Below are 22,266 nucleotides of genomic sequence, written 5' to 3'. Positions count from 1 at the left end.
GGTGGTGAGGTCTAGCCGTCTTCCCCCTCTAGTCTTACACTGCTAAATTAGGGACAACTAGCACAAATAGCCCTCGTGTAGCTTTACGCGAAATTCAAAACAAACAAACAATCTTACTTTCTTTCCTCTTACTACGTACATGATGTTTGACTGCATATTTCTATATTCTGTAATTCTCTTCACTTCTCCTTTAGACGGTTTTCTAAATCATACTTACGTAAAAAAGGGATATTTCAGACTAATCTTTGGTTTACCAAATATTTTGCCTAAGAGGTCTTTCCATTAGTACTAGAATTCACCAGTTAGGCTGAATGAGCTGGCCTAAGGTGTATAGTTCTTTTTGCAAAACGGTTTGTTTGTTTGTTTTGAAATGAAGCACAAACCTACACAATTGGCTATCTTTTCTCTGCCCACAATGGGTATCGAAAACCTATTTCTAGCGTTATAATTTCTCAGATATACCGCTATGCCACTTTGAGAAAAGTAAATTCAGTGCATGAAAAGGACTCGTTAAGATAAATATAATCAATTTCTTGTTACTGTTTGAACTAATTGTGAAACAAGTCAATAAAAAGTATGTTACATTTTGTTCTACTGTAATTTTGGCGAGATAAAAACGGTTTTGATACTCATTTGGAAAACATACATTACGTAAACTACGCAGAGTAGAGGGGTGATGCAAGAAATACGAAAATAATTCTATTATAAGTGTAATCAATTACCTGTTACTATTCATTATTTGTACTTTACAGAATATTTATATTTTCATTCGTATTATTTCACATTAAACTACAGAAATAATTAAATTATTTACATTACCCAAATGACTCCTTTTCATAAAATGAATGTCATTTTCGCACTCTAGGCCTAACAAGGGTTAGACTATGACAGTCCAAAGCACTTTCGAATGTTCTTATTTAACGTAAGAAAGAGTGAAAAATCCCCAAGATGGTGGAACCACTATTGAACAACAATGCATGTGACGTAGTATTACATTTCTTTCACGATGTTACGCGCGTTTTTATCTTTAAGTTTGTGTCTAAAGATTTCCCCGTTGTCTCAACTCCAGTTAACTCATACGACTTTTTTGCACTTATAACTGAAACAAATAAACAACAGGCTGACATTTTGCACAATAGCTTACCACTTTGTAATAATATAACAATTACTTAGTGATAACGTTTTTAACACATTCCTCATAATTTGTTCATTTGAGTGTATGTTTTCTTACAACAAAACCACACTGGGCTATCTGCCGAGCACACCGAGGGGATTCGAACCATTGATTTTAGCGTTGTAAGTCCGTAGACACCGCTGTACTAGCAGGGGGCGGTTCATTTGAGATTCGAAATGAAAGAAGTGTAAAAATAGAGCTTCAAATCCATCTCGTCTTCCATAAGCTTCTACCAAAGAGGTATTTGTTCAAAGACATATTTCATTGCACCATGTAAAGTGAAACACAAAACAGTTTGCCTTTATACCTATATTAATATAATAAATAAAATTATATATTCAAACATCTAATACCGCCTCTACATTTTGACACACAGTTACACAACCCCTTTCAAACATGTGGTCAGCTTCCGGCTTGAACCTGACGATGACCGAAGAAGGTCGAAACGTTGTTTTTTATAACAAATGTTAGGCTGAGTTTGTTATTTTTATAACAAATGTTAGGCCTAGTGATTTAAAATTCGTCGCTAACTTTCGACGTTTAATCTCAAGTTTTGTTTTTTGTTAAGAGCAAAGCTATAACTAATATGGACTACTTATGCTGTGCCCAACATGGCTATTGAGACTCGGTTTTAAACAATGGAAGCCCCCTCAATCTCCTCATAGTAGCCTTCCCCTAACTCCATAATTTCAAAACGAGTGACGGCTAGCGCAGAAAGCCCTCGTGTAGTTGCCGGTAAAATTTAATACAGAAACAATAAACGTAAGGCTGCCACAATTGTATCACCTCACAACTACAATGTATCATTCATAGAGTACGGTCCATTAAAGCGAATTTTAGCACTAGGTGCAAAAATACACTCAAGTGTTACAGATTTGGAAAACAATATCGAGTTGGGTATTCACACCAAGTGGTAACGGGATATTATGGCTTCAAGTGTATTACATTACATTTTTCATCATTTCTTCTTAGCCTTCTTCTCTGGTTCAGACCGGTTTCAACGAAAACCAATACTCATAACTTCATACATATGACCCAACCAAAAACAGGCCCATAAATTTTAGTGAGGGATTCAATCGTTCAAAAGCCACACACAGTTGGAAACTCGATTTCTTTACTGACCGTTGCGTTTTCTTTTGACACACAAACAAACACACACACAACAACAAAAACAGCACTGACTCTGGAACAAAACATATTTTTTCCCCATACAGGAAACATGTGTGATTCGCTCCACAAACATTTCCTATACATACAAATACTTTATTACATAATCTTCCCAACTACATACAAACATACATGTAATGTTCGTGTTCTCTAAGATACCGTTTAGTTTACCATACAAGTTCAAATAATTGTAGTATTTTCTTTACAATACACGACCAATTAACTCAAGAAAAGCTCGTTAGGAGCGACTACAACTCTGTAAAATAATAAAGATTACTGAAAACCTTAATTTACATGGAAGGCGTAAACAGATATGTATTCTCCACATTTGTTGAAATCGTGAAATCTAATCGTATGTCTTCAAACGCGTATAACATATAAAAGCTAAGACTAAACATACAAAATAACTATTAAATGTAAAACATGAAAGAAAGGGTTTATTTGGTTTGTTTTGAATTTCACGCAAAGCTACACGAGGGCTATCTACGCCAGCTGTCCCTAATTTTGTAGTGTAAGACTAGAAGGAAGGCAGCTAGTCATCACCACCCACCGCCAACTGTTGGGCTATTCTCTTACCAACGAATAGTGGGATTCACAGTCACATTATAACGCCCCCACGGCTGAAAGGGCGAGCATGTTTGGTGTGACGGCGATTCGAACCCGCGACCCTCAGATTACGAGTCGAGTACCTTAACCACCTGGCCATGCCGGGTTCCGAAAGAAAAGGACAAGGCTTCGTAGTAATAACAAACAATACTTTGTTTATACGCATTTTTCCAATGCACAAAGTCAATGTGAATTGTTATAATTCGTTAAAGGTCTTAACAATCGATGTTTGGTTAAGTGATCCCTAACACAGTGGTCCACAATCGCTGGACCATATAAAAACCTAATGAAAGAGAAAAAAGTAAATAATTATCATATCTGAGGGTAAAGGCATTGAGATATGTTTCTTTTCTCACCCATGAAAATAGGAGACCGTATTCTTACGACTATAGTTTATAAATTAATAATTTACAGGAACAAACTTTTAAATTAGATCGTCGCTTCGAGCTGCCCCATCTATCGTCGAACCCTTACTATACAGATTTTAGCACAAACATCTTGTTAACATCACATTACACTATCAGTAATATTAATTTATATTAGTTTAATAATTATTGTTATTATTAATGTTATAAATAACAATGTGTATAATTATTTCTGAATCCGTATATTCTGTGTTTCCACTTAACATAAAATTTCCTTGTAAGTAGTTAAGTACAAAGTTATATAGCACACTATTGAAAATATCCTGGGGGTAAAGGAGGGACAAAAATACGGACTATTGAGGATCGCTTGATCCTTCAAGGTTGTCTCTGAAACTATCTTAGAGAAAATTAAAAAGTCAAAAACACTAATTGTTTTCAGAAAATCACAAATTTCCTGCTTAAACTCCTGTAAGGTTCGGCATGGCCAGGTGGTTTAAGGCACTCGACTTGTAATCCGAGGATTGAGGGTTCGTATACCCGTCATACCAAATATGCTCGTCTTTTCAGTCGTAGGAGCGTTATAATGTGATGGTCAATCCTACTATTCGTTGTTAAAAGAGTAGTTAAAGAGTTGACGGTGGGTGGTAATGACTAGCTGCCTTCCCTTAGTCTTACACTGATAAATTAGGGAAGGCATATAGCCCTCGAGTAGCTTTGCGCAAAATTCAAAACGAACCAAACCAAACCTAAACTCCTGTAAAGCGAAGGCCTTCAATACTGCTGACTTTTAATTCAGTCATCCTGTTGAAAATTTTAATAACTGAAGTTTATTGTCTTATCTTAATCTTCTTATCTTTAGATAAAATAACCTGTTTATTTAAGATAATCCACAATCACCGAGCCAATAAATATCTTTGCTTATAAATAAAAACCAATATTACACTGACTATTCCGAGTGAGGTCCAACCGAACGGTTTGTATAGCTCATACATTGTACAAGAGGCCTATATACAGACGTATTCCAAAACTTAAAACGTGGCATCACTGTGACGAAAACACCGAAAATTTTGTTTGACACAAACCCTCTGAAAACAACTAACAATCATGAAAATGGGTGCAAACTTTCTTAGAAATAGGTCATTTAAAATTACAAATCAAACTTTCTTACAAAGAGGTCATTTAAAATTACAAAAAAAACAAGAACTCTTCCTTCGTTATTTTTCCGGAAATTTGACGTCACACTTTTTCCTTTTTTTTTTTTTACTTAACCTGAACAGCAGCGGGATTTGTTTTCTATTATCTTTATAAAACTTTCGTTTGTTGAATTTTCTGTACATTTAATGTATTTTTCGTAATACAGTTAGCCGCACTGGAGAGTAAAAGTCATTTTTACCTCCAGAATGCACAAGAAATTCTGGAAAACAACAAAATATTTTATAATACTGTTCAGTACAGAATCAATAACGAAATTATCCGGTTTTCGTTTTTCTTCTAAGTGTTAGCGTGGTAGTTTAAAAACACTTGTTTTCAAATACGACGAATTTTTCTCTTCTTATTTTTCCATTTAGCTTCCATTCCAATATATATTTATAAGCTTTGCAAAATTTAATTCATAAACATAGACACGCGAAGAACAATTTCATGTTGCAGGTTTTCGTATATTGTGAATATGGTTGTCATTATCTCTTGTTATCAAAGCGATTATTTAGTATAAATACCCAAGTAAACACATTTATATGAAAATAACAACATGGGTAAACACTTGTGTTTCATGTACGAAATATTTTTTTTGGTTGAGGTGTTTTGTATGTGAATACAAAACATTTATAAAACGTAAAATTAGTGCTGGGTGTTTAAAGTTATTAAAACAATTAGGTGACCAGTCTAAACTACTCACGTATGAAGTTAATTAAGCACTTGAGAGTACTGAACGAATCTGACGACCGTGCGGAGCGTCTAATCGATTGTTAGATTAAATCTATTACATAACACATGATACCCGCCAAACACTTAAGTACAAAGGGCATTTGGGGCCAAACAGCGTGATCGAAAATGACAAATCAATCGGCTTATCTAGTAAGAGACACCACATTTAATGAGAGTTTAAAAAGCTGAGTATTAGGATCAAGTGTTTAAACTTAACATTGTGACGATACTGGTACCCTTGTCTTATATAAACAAATGGAGAAATCCATAAACAAAATATTTGCTCACAATGTAACTGATTTACTGTTATACGTTTATTCCAGTTTGATGCATGTCACATATATTGCTGGATGTGTGTGTTCCTCAAATTACACATGTTATCTAAATTTGTAAAAGATCCTCGAGAGTAAGAATCAACAATATTTTGTTTTACGAAAACACTAACGAGTTTTCGAACATTATTGAATATTTGAAAATCTCGCAGTAAACTATATAAGTTGACACGCCGAGAGACAAAATATTATTGGCCAGATAAAATCAATGCAATATAAGCATCGGAAGCTGTAATTGTGATTAACGCTTATTAGTAAGGAAAATACAGATTTTGGAAACCGCATTAGGCCAAACATGAAACTTCTAAAATCAAATTCGAATTTCCGATAATTTGAAATTATAATACGTAACACAATAAATCGAAGATTCGTCCGAGATAAATTACAGCAGGTCACATAATAAATTGGAGGCCCGTCCGGTATAAATCAAAATACGTAAAATAAACGTTACTGTCTGAGATGGGGCTTTGAGGGAAAACAGATCCATTCCACTTTTCCGTTTGGAAGGCGTAATACTATCTAATCCACTCCTCTTTTACATATATGGTGAGGTCGCTCTTACCCCTAGCTTAATGAAGTTCAAAAAGCTTCGCACGCACGTTACTCTGATTGTACAGATGTCGTCTGAACTAAAGAAGCTTTGTTTGTTTGTTTGTTTTGAATTTTGCGCAAAGCTACTCGAGGGCTATCTGCTCTAGCCGTCCCTAATTTAGCAGTGTAAGACTAGAGGGAAGGCAGCTAGTCATCACCACCCACCGCCAACTCTTGGGCGACTCTTTTGCCAACGAATCGTGGGATTGATCGTTACTTATAACGCCCACACGGCTAAACGGGCAAGCATGTTTGGTGCGACCGGGATTCGAACCCACGACCCTCGGATTACGAGTCGAACGCCTTAACACACTTGGCCATGCCGAGCCACTAAAGAAGCTAAAAACGAATAAACGTTTGTAAAATCTAATGTTCAGGATTCTATGCTGGTAAGAAAAAAATTAATCCTTGGACAGAAAAGGTACAACATATTAAATTATAAACTATAATTAAAAACAATATTCAAACTAAAATTTTTGACTTTATTAACACCGTATCAGTATCAATACTCAGATATTTCGATAATCAACAAATGTGCCAACAAATCCTAATCTTTATTATACTGACATTAAACATTGAGCAAAATCGGCAAAAAAAGAATCATGTTTTTATTTAGTTTTGCAATGCGGGGGTGTTGCTCCAGATTGAGATAACAATCCAAACTGATAAACAATTATGTATTTACTGTTTCTCTATTACAAAATCTCCTCTTCTGAAGTGATCACGTGGAAGTTGAACAGACAAAAAAAAAAAAAAAATACATATCTAGTGCGCCACTATGTTTTAATGAGGCCCCGAGCAGAGTATAAAAAATAGTGAAAGGCATTCCTGTCGTATTTGTTTGTTTGTTTTGTGAAATTTCGCACAAAGCTACTCGAGGGCTATCTGTGCTAGCCGTCCCTAATTTAGCAGTGTAAGACTAGAGGGAAGGCAGCTAGTCATCACCACCCACCGCCAACTCTTGGGCTACTCTTTTACCCACGAATAGTGGGATTGACCGCACATTATACGCCCCCACGGCTGGGAGGGCGAGCATGTTTAGCGCGACGCGGGCGCGAACCCGCGACCCTCGGATTACGAGTCGCACGCCTTACGTGCTTGGCCATGCCGGGCCATTCCTGGCGTAACATATTATTATCTAAAGTCATGCACACCATGAAGTAATCTACGGAATAGGTCGAATTTTTGTATGTACTTCGTAACTAGGTTGATAAAAAATATGAAAGCTTATAAGTACAGTAACTTCTTAATTTTTGTGCAAAATTACAGTGACGTAGTCATTTTTTTTATATCTGCTTTAGTTCGTAAAGATTTATACCAAATGGTGTAAAAAGTTGAAACAACATAATAACGCTGTGTGGTCAGTTGCATGACATTAATATTAGTTATTCTGAGAAGTGTAATCGAACGTTCACTATTTTGTAGTGCGCTTATTTGTAAGATACTATAAAGAAATTAGTAAAATATCATATTTATTATTGTTACGTTATACTGCTGCACCAAAAACAATAGATAGTCAAACATCGTGAGAAAACAAAAACCAAGAGAATTTCTGTGTTTATGGGTCAAGTAGTTTATACACGGTCACGGGTAGTGACGATTCGTAGGCCTTATGCTTACCTGCACGATGAGTAGTGAAACGTAAAAGTTTGCAGCAAAAATGGTATGTCCTATTTCTCCGTGGAAATTTCATTCATTCCGTGTAACTTTTCAACAGGTTTAGAAAATAGTAAGGGTAAACGAAAATAGCAGCTCTTCTCAAATAACTTACCTGCAATATTAAGCAAAGTGGATCTCAGCCCCTAACGCTTTACATTTAAGTTTCGTCTTTTCAAAAATTGTAAGGTAAAAATAATGTTACTATGTATTCCGCTTTGGTTTTTAACACATACACGTTTTTCGGTATGTATCGCTGTCTATTATTTAAATAAGAAATATTCTGTCTATACAACAAGTAATATTGTCAAGTATCTATCCTACTTATGTAAGCGAAACGCGTGAAAGAATTCGTTTTATCCACGAAACGATAAACAATCAACACCATGCACAGCATTCAACATACAATAAATATTCACAGAATGAGACATGCAAAAACCCTCACAGTCGGACATTCCGAAAGTTGAATGTAGAAATTACTCATGTAGGCCTGAAGTTCATTCAGGTTGTTATATTATATAAACAACTGATGTCGATAACAATTTTAGGTATATTTGTAACCATTTAAGAAACCTACGTTATTATTATCCATACTTACATATTTCTAATATTTTGAAAAATAACATTACAATTCTTGTAATAAAAATGACATTATTATTATTATAAGACAAACAAGATATAAAGTTGAACAATTAAGATTCAAGAAAAATCGAATACTGGTGGTGGAATAAAAGGTCCTTCGGGACGTCATTCTATTCCTTGATAAACTGTAATGCAGTCACAAGATACATAAAAAGCAGTGTGTTATCCACCAATAACTGTGTACAAGATACGCATTTTAAGTAATTAAACTACTGGCTACAGATATCTCAAAAATAATACACAATATATAGCCTCGATAACAGCCACTAGAAACATAAAATCCACTTTTGCTGGACCTCATGGAAAAAGTCGATTGTTGTTTGTTTACCCAACTGCTACTACAAAAGCATAACATTATATTGTTTCATGATTATACTATTCACAGAACAAACTATTAACTATTTCACTATTAACAAAATCAACACTGTTATGACACTTTGTTTTATCACCCAAAATGTGGTACTGGAGCGAATATTAAGCAAAATACATTAACTGTTTAAAGAATTCTGTGAATAATTTATCACTTCTGAAGAAATCAGTCTGCTACATAAAAAACAAACAAAGATATAACCTTATTCATGACGAAATAATGTTTTTAAAAGCATCACCTTAATATGGTGGTTGATTACATGTTGAAATGTTTTCTTTAATATCACTAGAAAAACTTAATTATCTTTCTGGTAATATAAATTAACAGAACACACAATCTGAGAAAACTAAAGAGTCACACAAGAGAAGCGTTTGATCTGAACTTTTGCCAACAATAAAGGTGAGGACAGTGGCGGCGCCAAGGGGCTTTGGGGGTGGCTTGAGCCACCCAATGAGCCAAGCCCCCCCCCAATATTGTTACCTACATATATTCATAAAATATGGAAAACACAATCCTCCTTATTACTTAACAATTAACATCAAAGAGACACAGATCTGTAGAACTCAACGTCTTCATTAAGACGGAAGTATGTGTCATGCGTCCCATAGCAACGTACTGAATGCACTGAAAGTCATGCGCTGTATTACCGATCCCCGTGTAATACCATTCTATCTTGAACTTTGACGAAGATTAGACAACCACGTTGATTTCAAGTTACAACAGATCATCAGGGATTTTACTTGATAAACCAAAGGTTTCACAGGTATTTACCCATTAATTTCATTTATCGTTTATTGAAAAGTAAAACATAGCATGCATGTATAAGTGTATTATGTATAGGTCAAAACTATGAAGCATTTAGCCAGTGTTGTGTCCTCTGTGAGATCATTTAGCATTGTGTATCAGCCATCCAATTAATGTCATACTTATGATTAGATAATAACCTTACATGTTAACTGACCAAATAATATTTCTAAACAATTCTAGAATGAATTTTGAAATTGTCATTGGATCTCCACAAACTTGTATGCATCACTGTGACCCTGCCTGTCACTTCAGCTGCCTGTGAGAGAAGTTTCTCATGTCTGAAGCTTCTCAAGACATACTTGCACAACATCAGTGGTAACAACCACACCAGCAACCTTGCTGTCATATCAGTAAACTCCAGGAGGGCAAAACAACTCGATATTAATACTGTTATAGACACATTTGCTGACAATCACCAGAACAGGCACATTGTTTTGAGTGATATTGACTATAAACACAACATGATGAAAGATAGTTAGCCTGATAGTGACCTTACTTTTCCTCAGAGTATATTAACTTCACATGGGATAATTCGTTTCTGCTATGTAAACTATGTCTTTATATTTCTTTTGATTTGTAGCTTTACTCTTAATGGTATATTAAATGTTCAATCTAAGCTAATCTTGATTTTCTTTATTATTATGTATTACCTTGGGTGGTGAGCTTCCTCTTTTACATATACGCATATTTTCATAAACAGATTATTTCTAATTTGTAATTATGAATTATTAATCAGAATATGAGTTTCCAATGAAAACTGCATTTAAAATGAACTGTCAAAATAGCACACCTTTCAGAAATGTACCTTGGTATTTACATTATTATAATTTACCATCTATACTTCATATTGATGGCAGTTTGGGAAGCCCCTCCACAGTTTACCTCAGACCCCCCAACAAAAATATCCTGGTGCCACCACTGGGTGAGAACAGTAATATATAGTGTTTTATGATATGTTTTTGTTAACAGTAAATCAACTGCTGGCTAAATAAATAGGTGGCATAGGAAGTAGATTGGGAGGGGTTGACCTTTCAATCTGTACAAGTAAAAATAATTTATAATCAGAAAAATCAGAAGAACTCAAAACTCAAGAGGTTCCAGGGCCAACATTCCCTCCCTTTACACAGTCAAGTAAACTTTGGGTGCTTCCCTTTTAATTTACCTCTGACACGTCTAGATGAGTTATACACATCCTAAGTAGCAGTGTTCCTTACAAATACAATTATAAATATAGATAAACACTTGTATATATATATTACATGTACTTTTATTTTATTACACAACTAATATACTTGCCTATCTATACATGTAAAATCACTTAAAATTCATGTCATCTTAAAGTATACAAGTAAAGGGCAACTTTTCAAAAAGGTAGGATGGTTAATATGAATCATTCAACAAGAATGTAAACAAGATAACAGAGTGACTTCTTCCTTGAAAAGTGTTTTCTTTTAGTACAGTGTTTCAACAGACATAGGAAGGTTGTATTTATTACCAAGTTCTAAACACAATGACATTCCAACTATAGTATTTATTGTTTATGTTATTAAACAATTTGTTTCATCCTGTACTTAAGTATTTTTAAAAAAATACTAAATGTCTGTAAGAAAGCTAACTTCAAGGGATAATAACATCATTTACCCAAAAATTATGATTTCATAAATTACTACTAGTTAATAATACTAAAAAAAGCAGATACTCCATTTGAAACTGTGTCACCTCAGTGAAGTCGATTGACACCACTGTTCTGGTTTATGAGTTATTATGTAATAAGAAACAGAAGAACAAGAAACACAAACTTATTACTATGATATTCACAAACATTACCAGAACTTGTGACTCAGTTATTACATGGATATTGTTATAAAAGGAAACACTGTATATTATTGTAAAGTTATGATGACCTATTGAGAAGATATTTAAAATAACAATTTGATTAACAATCAGAGACATCCTTGATGATGAGAAACCCACTTGAAATAAAAATGTATCTCAGAATGGCTGGTATGGGTATTAATTTTATTGATAAGGAGAGAACAACGTTTTGACCTTCCTAGGTCAGCTTTCTTAACCTGCTCTATATAGTACATTAATTATTTACTCAGCACAGAGATTTCAGTTACACTTGTTTGAGTTTCAAGACATACAAAGGAAATATTCCAGAATGTCTTAAAAACTTTGTAATAGATCAAGATATTTCAGTTGTCTCTCAAAGAATTTATGCAATGTCTCAATATTCCTTTTAATGTAGAACAAACAACATGTTCTGGTTAATATTGTTTTCTGTTTACCAATAAAAAATTGTCATACATTCCACTTTTGTGAATGTTTTTATAAACACAAGTTTTTCATTGAGAGATTGTTTGGGCAGTTTAATGGACTGCAAATAAATTTCATCATATCAAAGTAACTCGTTTAACCAATCCGTAAAAGAAACAGAGGTTCTCTGAAAAAAATCTAAGTTTGGAAAAATCTCCAGTGTTTTGTATACAGGAAATGTTGAGCAATGTTTAGGGATTTCTGGATAACTGAACTCAGCCAAAAGGAATACTGACATTCACTGCTTAAATAATATTTTACTCGATAATGAAGAGAGAGACATAATCATGTGTATTAAACAGTGAAAATAAAACAAAAAACTTTGACACTCTACACCCATTAGGAAGTTTGATGCTCTACACCCACTAGGAAGTTTGATGCTCTACACCCACTAGGAAGTTTGATACTCTACACCCACTAGGAAGTTTGATACTCTACACCCATTAGGAAGTTTCCAATGTCCTAAATATGTAATAAAATAAAGCTTTTTGTTTAATCCAAAAGAAATATACTTTATACAAATGAATCACACATTAACAGAAATCTGAAAAAGAATTAAAATTAGTAAAAATAACCTTGGCTGAAAAAAACCTTCCTACCAGAATTTAAAGCATATATAATTCAACATGCAATAACACACCAAAAATATAAGGAGAAATCTAACTGTGGGAGTCACACACTTAAAAGTTCAAAATTCCTAATTAACAAGAATGCATGGAAAATGTGTAACAAATTAAAACTTGTGAAAAGAGCAATACACAGATTTCAATAACAGGTTTATATTATGAAAAGTATAAACTTGACAGAGGAACCACAGTATTTCTCAAGACTTCTGAAAAACATCATCAGCTTCTTTTGGGCAGTTCAAGTTTCTTGTTTTTTTTAACTCTTGAATTATTTCTTCTTCATTTATGAGATAGATTATACTGACTTCTGTTTTTCCTTGCATGTATATAATACATACAACTTCTATGATACTGTCAGCCCGGCAGAGCCAGTTTTAGGGTGCATGACTCATAATCTGAGGATTACAGGTTTGAAACCCTCTCCTCCCAAACATGTTCACCACTTCAGCCATGGCAGCATTATAATGTGATGGTTAATCCCACTATTCATTGAGTAATGTAAGAGTTGGCAGTGAGTGGTGATGACTATATGCCTTCTCTCTAATATAACACTGCTAAATTAGGGACAGCTGGTGCAGATAGCCCTCATTCAGCTTTACATAACATTGAAAAACAAACAAATCCTATGATCCTTTTGTTTAATGAAACTGATATAATTAAATAATTAGTCAACAAAGAATACTTACCATTCTTGCTCACATCTAATTCTACCAGGTTGACCAAATTTTTAATATCTGGGGACAAACGACAGATTTCGTTGTCACTTAGAGAAAGCTTCCTCAAACGAACTAAACGGAAAAGTCCCTTAAAAAAATACAAAAAGAATAACTGTTGGCTTAAACTGAATAAAGTGTCATTTATGAATGAAAAACAACAACTAATCTACTGAATTTTCAATATTTCATAATCAAAATGAAAAAGATAAAAAATAAAAATATTACATTTCTAGATGTTATAAGAATTACTCATAAGTAGATACACTAAAAACTAATATTACAAAATAACTATGTAATACAATATTTTATAACTAAAGTAAGTGATAATAACATACATCAATAAATCATGTTTTGCCAGTCAAACCATGCAAATAGTTTTCAGCAATATTTAGAATGAATCATTTATGAAAACTCAGAAATAATTCAGTTCAATGTACATTTTTTCACCCACCCTTTACAACAAAGAGAAACTAATTAATTATTCTTTCGAGAGATAACAACTCACTAGCATGAATGTGTTTACAAACATCTTCAGTTTGTTTGTCTGACTTAGTTCGACAAAGTTACAGACTCAATTATGCAAATTTCTTGTTGTGACAACAGCGAAGCCCTGTCGAGAAGGTCATTTTCTTGTCCAGTCAGTGTATAGACAAGATCAGTCACCATTATTTGGTAGAATGCATTCATCACATTTTAACTTTTAAGCTCTGATCCTATTTTGTGGTCACTCTATTTCCATATATACATAGTGTTCAAAATTCTGTACTATTTCTATTCACTTCTATGCACTGTTTGATCTAAATGCTCAGCTATTGCTGATTTATTTGTGTCCCATGTATCCTAGTTATTTCTTTCTTTAGGCTATTCTGTTTTTTAATAAATGTAATTACAAATTCATAATATAGGTTCGTATTTACTTGATACTCAGACTTAAAATTACTGCCACATTTTTCTAAATTTTGCAACTTATGTGATGGGAGAAATCAGTTTAGAAGCAAGTTCTTGAGTAATGGTCAATTTCTTGTGAAAAAAAAAAAAGTTAACATGCACAAGAATGTATATAAACAAACCCTTCAATACTTGTTTTTTAAGAAGACAAAAAAAAGAGAGACAGTATGTTGGCAGTGTGTGTAAAACAATCTGTTAATGTGACAAGATGTTCAAAATTGTCTAATTGAGCTGTAAAATGGAGAAGAAACTAGCATCAGTTATAACTAAAACTATGTAATCTACTTTTAAAACAAACTGTACCACAAGAGTACCTTCTGATCATGCCTGGAGTTACTGTATATCTGAATTACGTTTCAAACCAGGATTACTGGGTAGAAGTACCATTTCCACCAGTGTCATGGTAGATACAGGAGGTTCAATAACATAGTTTACACTGGTGAAGCAGGGGTTAGCTCTGACCACCAGATTTAGCAGGCACCTTCAGCCAACTTACACACAACATTATGGTGGCTGGTTCATGTATGTGCCTGTATCAATATATGCATGAGAAGCTTCACTTCAAGTATATGCTGGAGCAGCTAGAACTTTGCATCAGATCATCTGAGTAGAGTCACCACTTTGGCTACTTAGTATCATCTCAATCAAGATTAATGTATCCAGTGTATCTGTGTGCTGTCCTTCATTTTCGCTGCATAATATTATGTGACACCATGTTCTGCAAGACATTTTTCTCAACATAGCAGGGGTTATTGTTCCAAATGCTGTGGTAACAGCTGCCTTCAACTCATCATTATTAATATAACATACACAACATATGGATGGGTAGGAACTTACGGCCCACCTTGTATGTGGAGATATGCATCTGCGACTCTTACAGTGGTGCCAACAGAATGAAGACAGTTGTATCTGATCTTGGTTCATAATTCCAAACATGCAGGGTGTACTACAGCTGCAATCTAATGTGTTATCAAAGTCCACTGTGGTAAAAGAATCAATAAACAAAACACAGTGTTCTTTCTGGAAAGCAGGTTTCACTTTCTCACATAACTGTCTCAGCACTGGTCTGTAATTACAGACATGACTATTGAGTTACCAAATCAAAAGGGTATTGAAATAGTAATGAGATACAGATGATAAAACCCAGATTACCTCCCACCATTGTCCAGCCTGTGTGGTACAGGAACTAAACAGATCAGCCCTGATTATAAATAGGCATTTCTGTCAATCTACTCAGTGTATTTGGCTCTATCTGGTACAAGTTGTACTAACCAATAACACTATATCAAGAGATTCATCCACCATAATAAACCACATGATCAGACTTAAGGTGGTGCCTTCTGGCACAGATATGACCAATACATTAGCCCATCTCAGGCTATGCCTAAACATATACTAAAACAATCTTAAACTTACAATTCAAACTACAATAACTTAAAATGTAAATAAAACTAAATACTAGAACCACAATTAATACATATAATGACACTAAGTAAGAAAACAAACATGAAACTAAGCCTGTACTTGAAGCTGAAACACAATCTGTACTGAACCAACACACAGTAGGTAACTCTGCGGTGTACTTGTCACAACTATAACTTAACACTGGTAAACATATGTTCAGATCTATGTAATCATGTGGTAAATCATTAGTACTAAGAATCCCTCAACAAGTTGTAAACCATTATAAAACACATTATACTTTGTTGATCAATTTACACCCTGAGGGACTAGTTCTCTTCCCTTCAGAATGTGCTATCACAGCACATTTGTCAGAGTGCTACAGTCCAGGTAACATAGTATGATCCCTATTCCCGAACCACCGTCTGCAGGGAAGCAACAAACCACCAAGGCGCACTTTTATATATTTTTTTTTACTTAATTATCACTTATTGCCATTTAAGTTTATTATTTTACTGTAATTATTTTTATATCTTTAATTGTTTACTTATTTTAATTTTAACAGCAGTGTAAGTACAGTAATTTTAATACTGTTATTTCTATTTTTATTATAAGCTTCAGAAGTTTTGACATCAGGCTCTCCTTCTTCAAGGTACTTCTGGTAATAATGGATAATTCAATAATTAAAATAGCATCTGTCCTTCAACGTTTCAAAACACATGGGAAGTTCACTAACCCAATATTTCTGTCTTTTTTTAATCTACCTTCTGTTGAATATTAAATACTCTACCAAAGCATTTATATGTATTATCCATTAAATGCTGTAATAAACAATAAAGTTACACATTAATACACAATATTGACCAATTATTTAGTATATCTATTTGTTAAAGTAATTACTACTCATAAGAAGGTATGGAAGTATATACCTGTAATATTAGGCCTAGTTATCTCTACAGTCAGTACTAATAAGACTGGAAACCTAAAGCTATTATATTATAAATATTCTTCCTCCACATTAAAAGAACATGAAACTGTTGGAAAAAAAAAAAATACTGTATGATGTAGCTAAGAAAGGGACAAGATGGATAATCAGAAATACAGTTTACAACCAGAAGGCCAGTGGTCACATAAGTAATGGACCTCTTCTACATCTTGTAAAGCCAGGAACTGAAATATTACATTCCTTCACTTCTATGGAATTTAGCTCTGTTTGAGGAATTTTGTCTTTTCCAGTTGGTGTTCCAAGATTATAAATGCATGGTCTAAATTTATTCTTTTTACTTTTGACCAATAAAAGAGAACATATTGCATGAATTACAGTTCATGAGGAAATGCAACTTTTCATCAGAGAATGAAGTCTTTCTGATAACTTTCCTGGAGCAAATGTAACTTTATTTCATTATTTCTACCCCTGGAGGCAGTCAGTCTCCATATGAGGGGACAGTACCTGTTAATGCAACATCTGGGGTTGTCAAATAGTACTTAACAATTGTATGGCAATGTCTGTAGAAACCTGGACTCCATATGAGAGGTCAGTACCTGTTAATATAACATTTGGGGTTGTCAAATAGTACTTAATTATTTGACAATGTTTGTAGAAACTTATGGAGAGTAGTCACATTCTCCAGTAATTGGTGCACAGGAAGTTGCACATCAACAAAAAGAAAAGCAACTTTCAGAACAAAATTTTGAACCTCAATGATTAACTATAACTATGGTAAGTACTCATAGAGAGTAAACAACCTTTTACTGATTTGTATCTTCTATGTGAACAGCTCATCCAAGATAATACAATAAAGTTGACCTGGTGAGAAAGAACACTTTGTTGTATAATCTCTGATGACTAAGTTGACCCTGATGAAAACACTTTGTTGTATAATCTTGGCTTTGGTAATGAGAAGGAAGGTACAGGCAAAACCTGTATAACAGTTTATAAGTTGGACAAGGCAGCATTACAACAAAAGTAGTCTATCAACTCTGTTGACCAACTCAAATACTAACATCAACCTTGTATTAACCACTTGTCTGTGAGGTTAGTCAGTTGAATGGAAAACCAATGAATGACAGTAGGATGAATTTGTTGGTTGAGTCATGATAGAATATTTACAGGATGACTCTCAATACATTTCTTAATTACAATACGGGTGGAAGACAACAAAGTTGCATTGTTGAAAGATTAACAACAGGATGCAGATCTAGTTGTAACTCTTCCAAACTGAGAGAGGTAACATGAAACATCTTGGTGGAGGGGTTCAGTCCCCAGTCACTAGACTCAACACTGACTTATTTTACAAACTAACAAGTGATATTTAGTAGCCTATTGTCTTGCAATAAGCACTTGATCTATCAAGCTATAACATTTGTCATTCAATGTGTATGAAATATAAAATATAGCACGGATAAATAAGGTTGTTAGTAAAATATCCGAGAAAATTGATGGCTACTTTTAACTGTTGAAGATAGCTAGAAACTCTGTTATATAAACAAGTTGACCATACTTATCGACAGAGGACAGTGTGATCTGGCTACTATAACCATACAATATATACACTATTTCACAGAAACTACGGGATCAAATGTCCAGGACAAGTATATTCTTGCAACAAAGACAAAGTTTGTTTTTCCCTTGAAAAATACAACAGCAAGAAAAGTTTGGACTGTGGATAGATTGTTTGTGGTTTTCTGACCTATTACATACTGAGTTCACTTAAAGTTTGTCATCCTTATTTGTTGTATATAAAGCTTTAATTTGTGACTCATTACATCAATGTATTTTGAATACTAGCTGACTGATTTAAAAGGACAGCTCCTTTGATAGAAGAGGACTTTCTTCTTTGTGAGCTGGGCAATATTCCATTGATACCAAGACACCCAGAGAAAATTTCTGAAAGTAATATGAATATATCAGCTACTGAAGTGGTAGATACCCTCCCCAAGTGACTAAGAGGATTAAGGCCATGACAAGACCATCCAGTGTTAGCAAAAACTTAATATTCAGGACACAGACCCCCTTACCCTTCAAACTCTTACTTGCTGCTAATTTCTGGGGAAGACATATCCTACTGCATTTTAAATAAGCCTGGTGGGTAGACACTGAAGTTTAAGAAGTGTTATTTTCAACAAGGAACAATGATGTATTAACAGTTGTAATGTTATGTATGCAAGTGAGATGATCATTCCAGATAACACTAAACAAGGCTGCTTTTTATTAATATTTTGGATTTTTTTTCTCCATAAAAATAATGTTTTATTTTTGGAGGAAAATCTTCATCTCCTGCATCTATTTTTTCAGTGAAAATTGTGCACTTCAACAGCTCTAAACTTTCTCTTCTACCTTTGCATTAATGAGGAAAGAAGCCAGTACCTCAACATCATTGTAGATGTAGTACTTTAATCTAGTTGAGGATTTGTTTTTCTTTGTTTTTTTAACTTTGCGCAAAGCTACTCAAGGGCTATCTGTGTTCTAGTTGAGGAATTTGCTAGCACTGTATTGTGGCACTTAAGATGTACATCAAATTCAACACTCTTAAATAGTGTATTTCTTGAACTTCAGTGTTCCAGAAAGAAGGCAGCTCCTGTGAAGAAATCCACTAAATAAGTTTCCAATACTGTTTCGGATCTCCTTCAACTTCCAACAACAATCATCATGAGTGTCAACAATGCCACCAACGTAGACAGTTAGGCTTAGACTGCTAACGTCACAAAGGCTGAAGCCGTAGATCAACAAATATTAAGTCATGGTTGTGAACAGAACAGTAACATGGACTGAAAGCTGCATAATTACTAATTATAGAAGGACTTATAATAACTGAAGAGGGACAGACAAAGGCCCTCAGAAATATAACATCTTTAAAGTGACACCTACAGAGTATCTCAATAAAGCCCAATTATCCCTTTAGGAATGCTTTAGTAAATATTATATTGTGTGTAAAGTTAAATGCAATTCAGAATTTATTTTGCTCTTTCACTTCACACCGATTTCTTGTTTTAGTTTTATTTATCCTGTAATTTTATTGAGTTTGTATTTCATGCTCTATGCAAGCTTATTCAATGTTTGTACTTCATGCTTTATGCAAGCTTATTCAATGTTTGTACTTCAATTAATTTCAAACATAATGCAATGTACTTTATAATTTTAATTTTGTAACTCATTTCCTTTATATTATTCTGTATTATGTTGAATAAGATTATATTTTAAAAGTATTTTCTATATAGTTTAACTAGTCTAATATTTTAAGTTCAGTATAATTTGTCACATTTACATCTTCCAAAGCCATTCCTAAATCTTATATTTTAAAAACTTCTAAAGAGATCAAATTAATCAATTATAAAAATATTATATGTATAAACTCCCTCACTTCTCTTATAAATAACAATTGTATGCTAGTCAGTTTTCAATACAAAAATATTACCCCATGAATTACAACTGATTACAAATTTTCTAACTTTTGCATAGGCTCTATGTATTCTTTCCACTTGACCTAAGGAGCAAAAAACATCCAATAATAATAGCACTTAACTAAATGTAATTGAAATTATAGGTAAAGGTTACACATCTTTTCATTCTGACCTGTTACTGGTTTCATTAACGCTATCTAATGGTATGTGTTTAGACCCACATTTACACTTCTAAAATTAGCTTTACAAGTTTCTGATCCACGTGCTACTTATTTTCTTATTACAGATCAAAAAGATATAATTTCAGTTTCATAATAAAAAAAACAGACTCAGGCCCTATTCATCACGGACGCTGTCTTCGCCTTCTACTTGCTGTACCTGATTTTGCTTCTATTACATGTATCATGTTATCTTTCAGAGTTCATAAATCCTAAACAACACAATAAGCATAAGAACTGGGAAGATCAGAAATGAAAGTTAATCACTATACCCTTTATAGTTTATCTCTCCTATCAATATTAATAACTCTAATTAATTTCTTACCCTAATACTAATAAGAAATCACTTCTTAAAATAAAGAAAATAAGTAACAAACATCTGAAATAACAAAAACTATGTTTTAATACCACATTAAATAGACATGCAAAACATAACTGTATTATTTTCACTTCTGCAGACGTATAAGGCAATAACAACACACTGACCCCATTAACATTTTTAAACTTTTCTGAAGTTTAAACCAATTAAATAAGACTGCAACATCAGACGAAAAACTCCATCAAACAGTAGCCACCCTCCACCCATCTTGACTTGTTACAAATAATTTCCACAGTATTATTACGCATAAATCTCACGATTACATTTACCCATGTTTATAAAGTTCAAGTTAAGGTTTTACGTCACCATGCACAAATCAATATTTTTAATAATTATTACATATGTATCTGATTACTTCCTCAATAATATAAAAATTTTGCAGTTTCATTAATTGTACTTACTAAAATAAATTCTAATTATAATACCAAAATCATGTGCATAGTATATATTTTCTACTGTTACCGTCCTAATTTCTTAGTAATCTAGTATCAAATATGCTGTGTACATTTACCTAGAACTACAAGTAAAACGTAAAAGCTAAAATCGTTAATGTTACTCTCACACCTGTTTAGCTTACTCACTCATCCGGCATACTTAATTGCTTTACAGTTTACTACCACAGCCTTGGCTACAAGTACAATGATTCTCTTTGTAGTATTACTTTTCAATATTTCATGTATTGTACACCAATTTAACTTGAACGTATCAAAATATATCTTACTCACCCTTGGCAGCTCTTTCAGATGATTAGCATCTAACTGTAACTCTTCTAAAGTTCGAGCATAACGTAGCACATCTTCAGGTACGTTCAGTAAGTTGCAATGTCTTTTGTCAATATATTCTACTTGTCTATTGCAGCCACCAAATATCGGAATACATCGAAACATATTTATTTAAGGTATAAAAAAAAACTGTCAAAACTTTAAGTTAAAAAGCACCACTTATTATGTTTCAAATGTCAACACATCTTTAGCTGTTCTTACACAGCATTATTTACACTAAAATCTCAAATATTTGTGCCACAGCCAACTTACATCACCTATCAGCCCTCGAGCGCTACCTTTTATCAATGTTACGTTACAAACGCAAAATTAAAACGGGGTATAGGTTTCAAGTTCGTTCTACGAGTAGTGCCATCTGGGTGAAATTTTATGTGTTATTTTAATTTCGTGTGCTAAAATACAGTATTAAATTCATCCGAAGAATTTATTACAATTAATTTTGTTTCCCAAATTAAAGTAGAGGAAGTCGATTTGTTAGTAAGCACATAGAATGTTTGAAAAAAAAATGTTATTATTAGAATACTCTTAAAGGAAAATAACCAGCTATGTTTGTCTGGCTTGTTTTGAATTTCGCGCAAAGGTACACGAGGGCTATCTGCGCTAGCCGTCCCCTAATTTAGTAGTGTAAGACTAGACTGAAGGCACCTAGTCATCACCATTCACCGCCGACTCTTGGGTTACCTTCTTACCAACAAAGAGTGGGATTTGACCGTAATATATAACGCCCCTAAGACTGAAAGAACGAACATGTTTGGTGTGACGGGGATTCGAACCCGCGACTCACAGATTACAAGTCGAGTGCCTTAACTACCTGGTCATGCCAGGCACATCATATTGGTA

At 33.8% G+C, this 22,266-nt stretch overlaps 1 protein-coding gene across 1 annotated transcript in view; it reads right to left on the bottom strand.

Annotated features, from left to right (window-relative positions):
* Window positions 1-21,773, bottom strand: part of LOC143245792 (uncharacterized) — a 216,390-nt gene extending 194,617 nt beyond the window's left edge. Inside the window, exons 1-2 of the mRNA XM_076492046.1 lie at window positions 21,370-21,773; window positions 13,268-13,385 (exon numbers count right to left, since the gene is read on the bottom strand). Coding sequence (XP_076348161.1) covers window positions 13,268-13,385; window positions 21,370-21,531 — 280 coding nt within the window. The 5' untranslated portion in view covers window positions 21,532-21,773. The remainder of the gene's footprint in view (window positions 1-13,267; window positions 13,386-21,369) is intronic.
* Window positions 21,774-22,266: the final 493 nt, after the last annotated feature.

This window comes from Tachypleus tridentatus, chromosome 3 (assembly GCF_004210375.1).
Source record: "Tachypleus tridentatus isolate NWPU-2018 chromosome 3, ASM421037v1, whole genome shotgun sequence".
Lineage (NCBI taxonomy): Eukaryota > Metazoa > Arthropoda > Merostomata > Xiphosura > Limulidae > Tachypleus > Tachypleus tridentatus.
The sequence above is the reverse complement of the archived record's forward strand: the minus strand, read 5'-3'. Positions and strand labels throughout refer to the sequence as shown.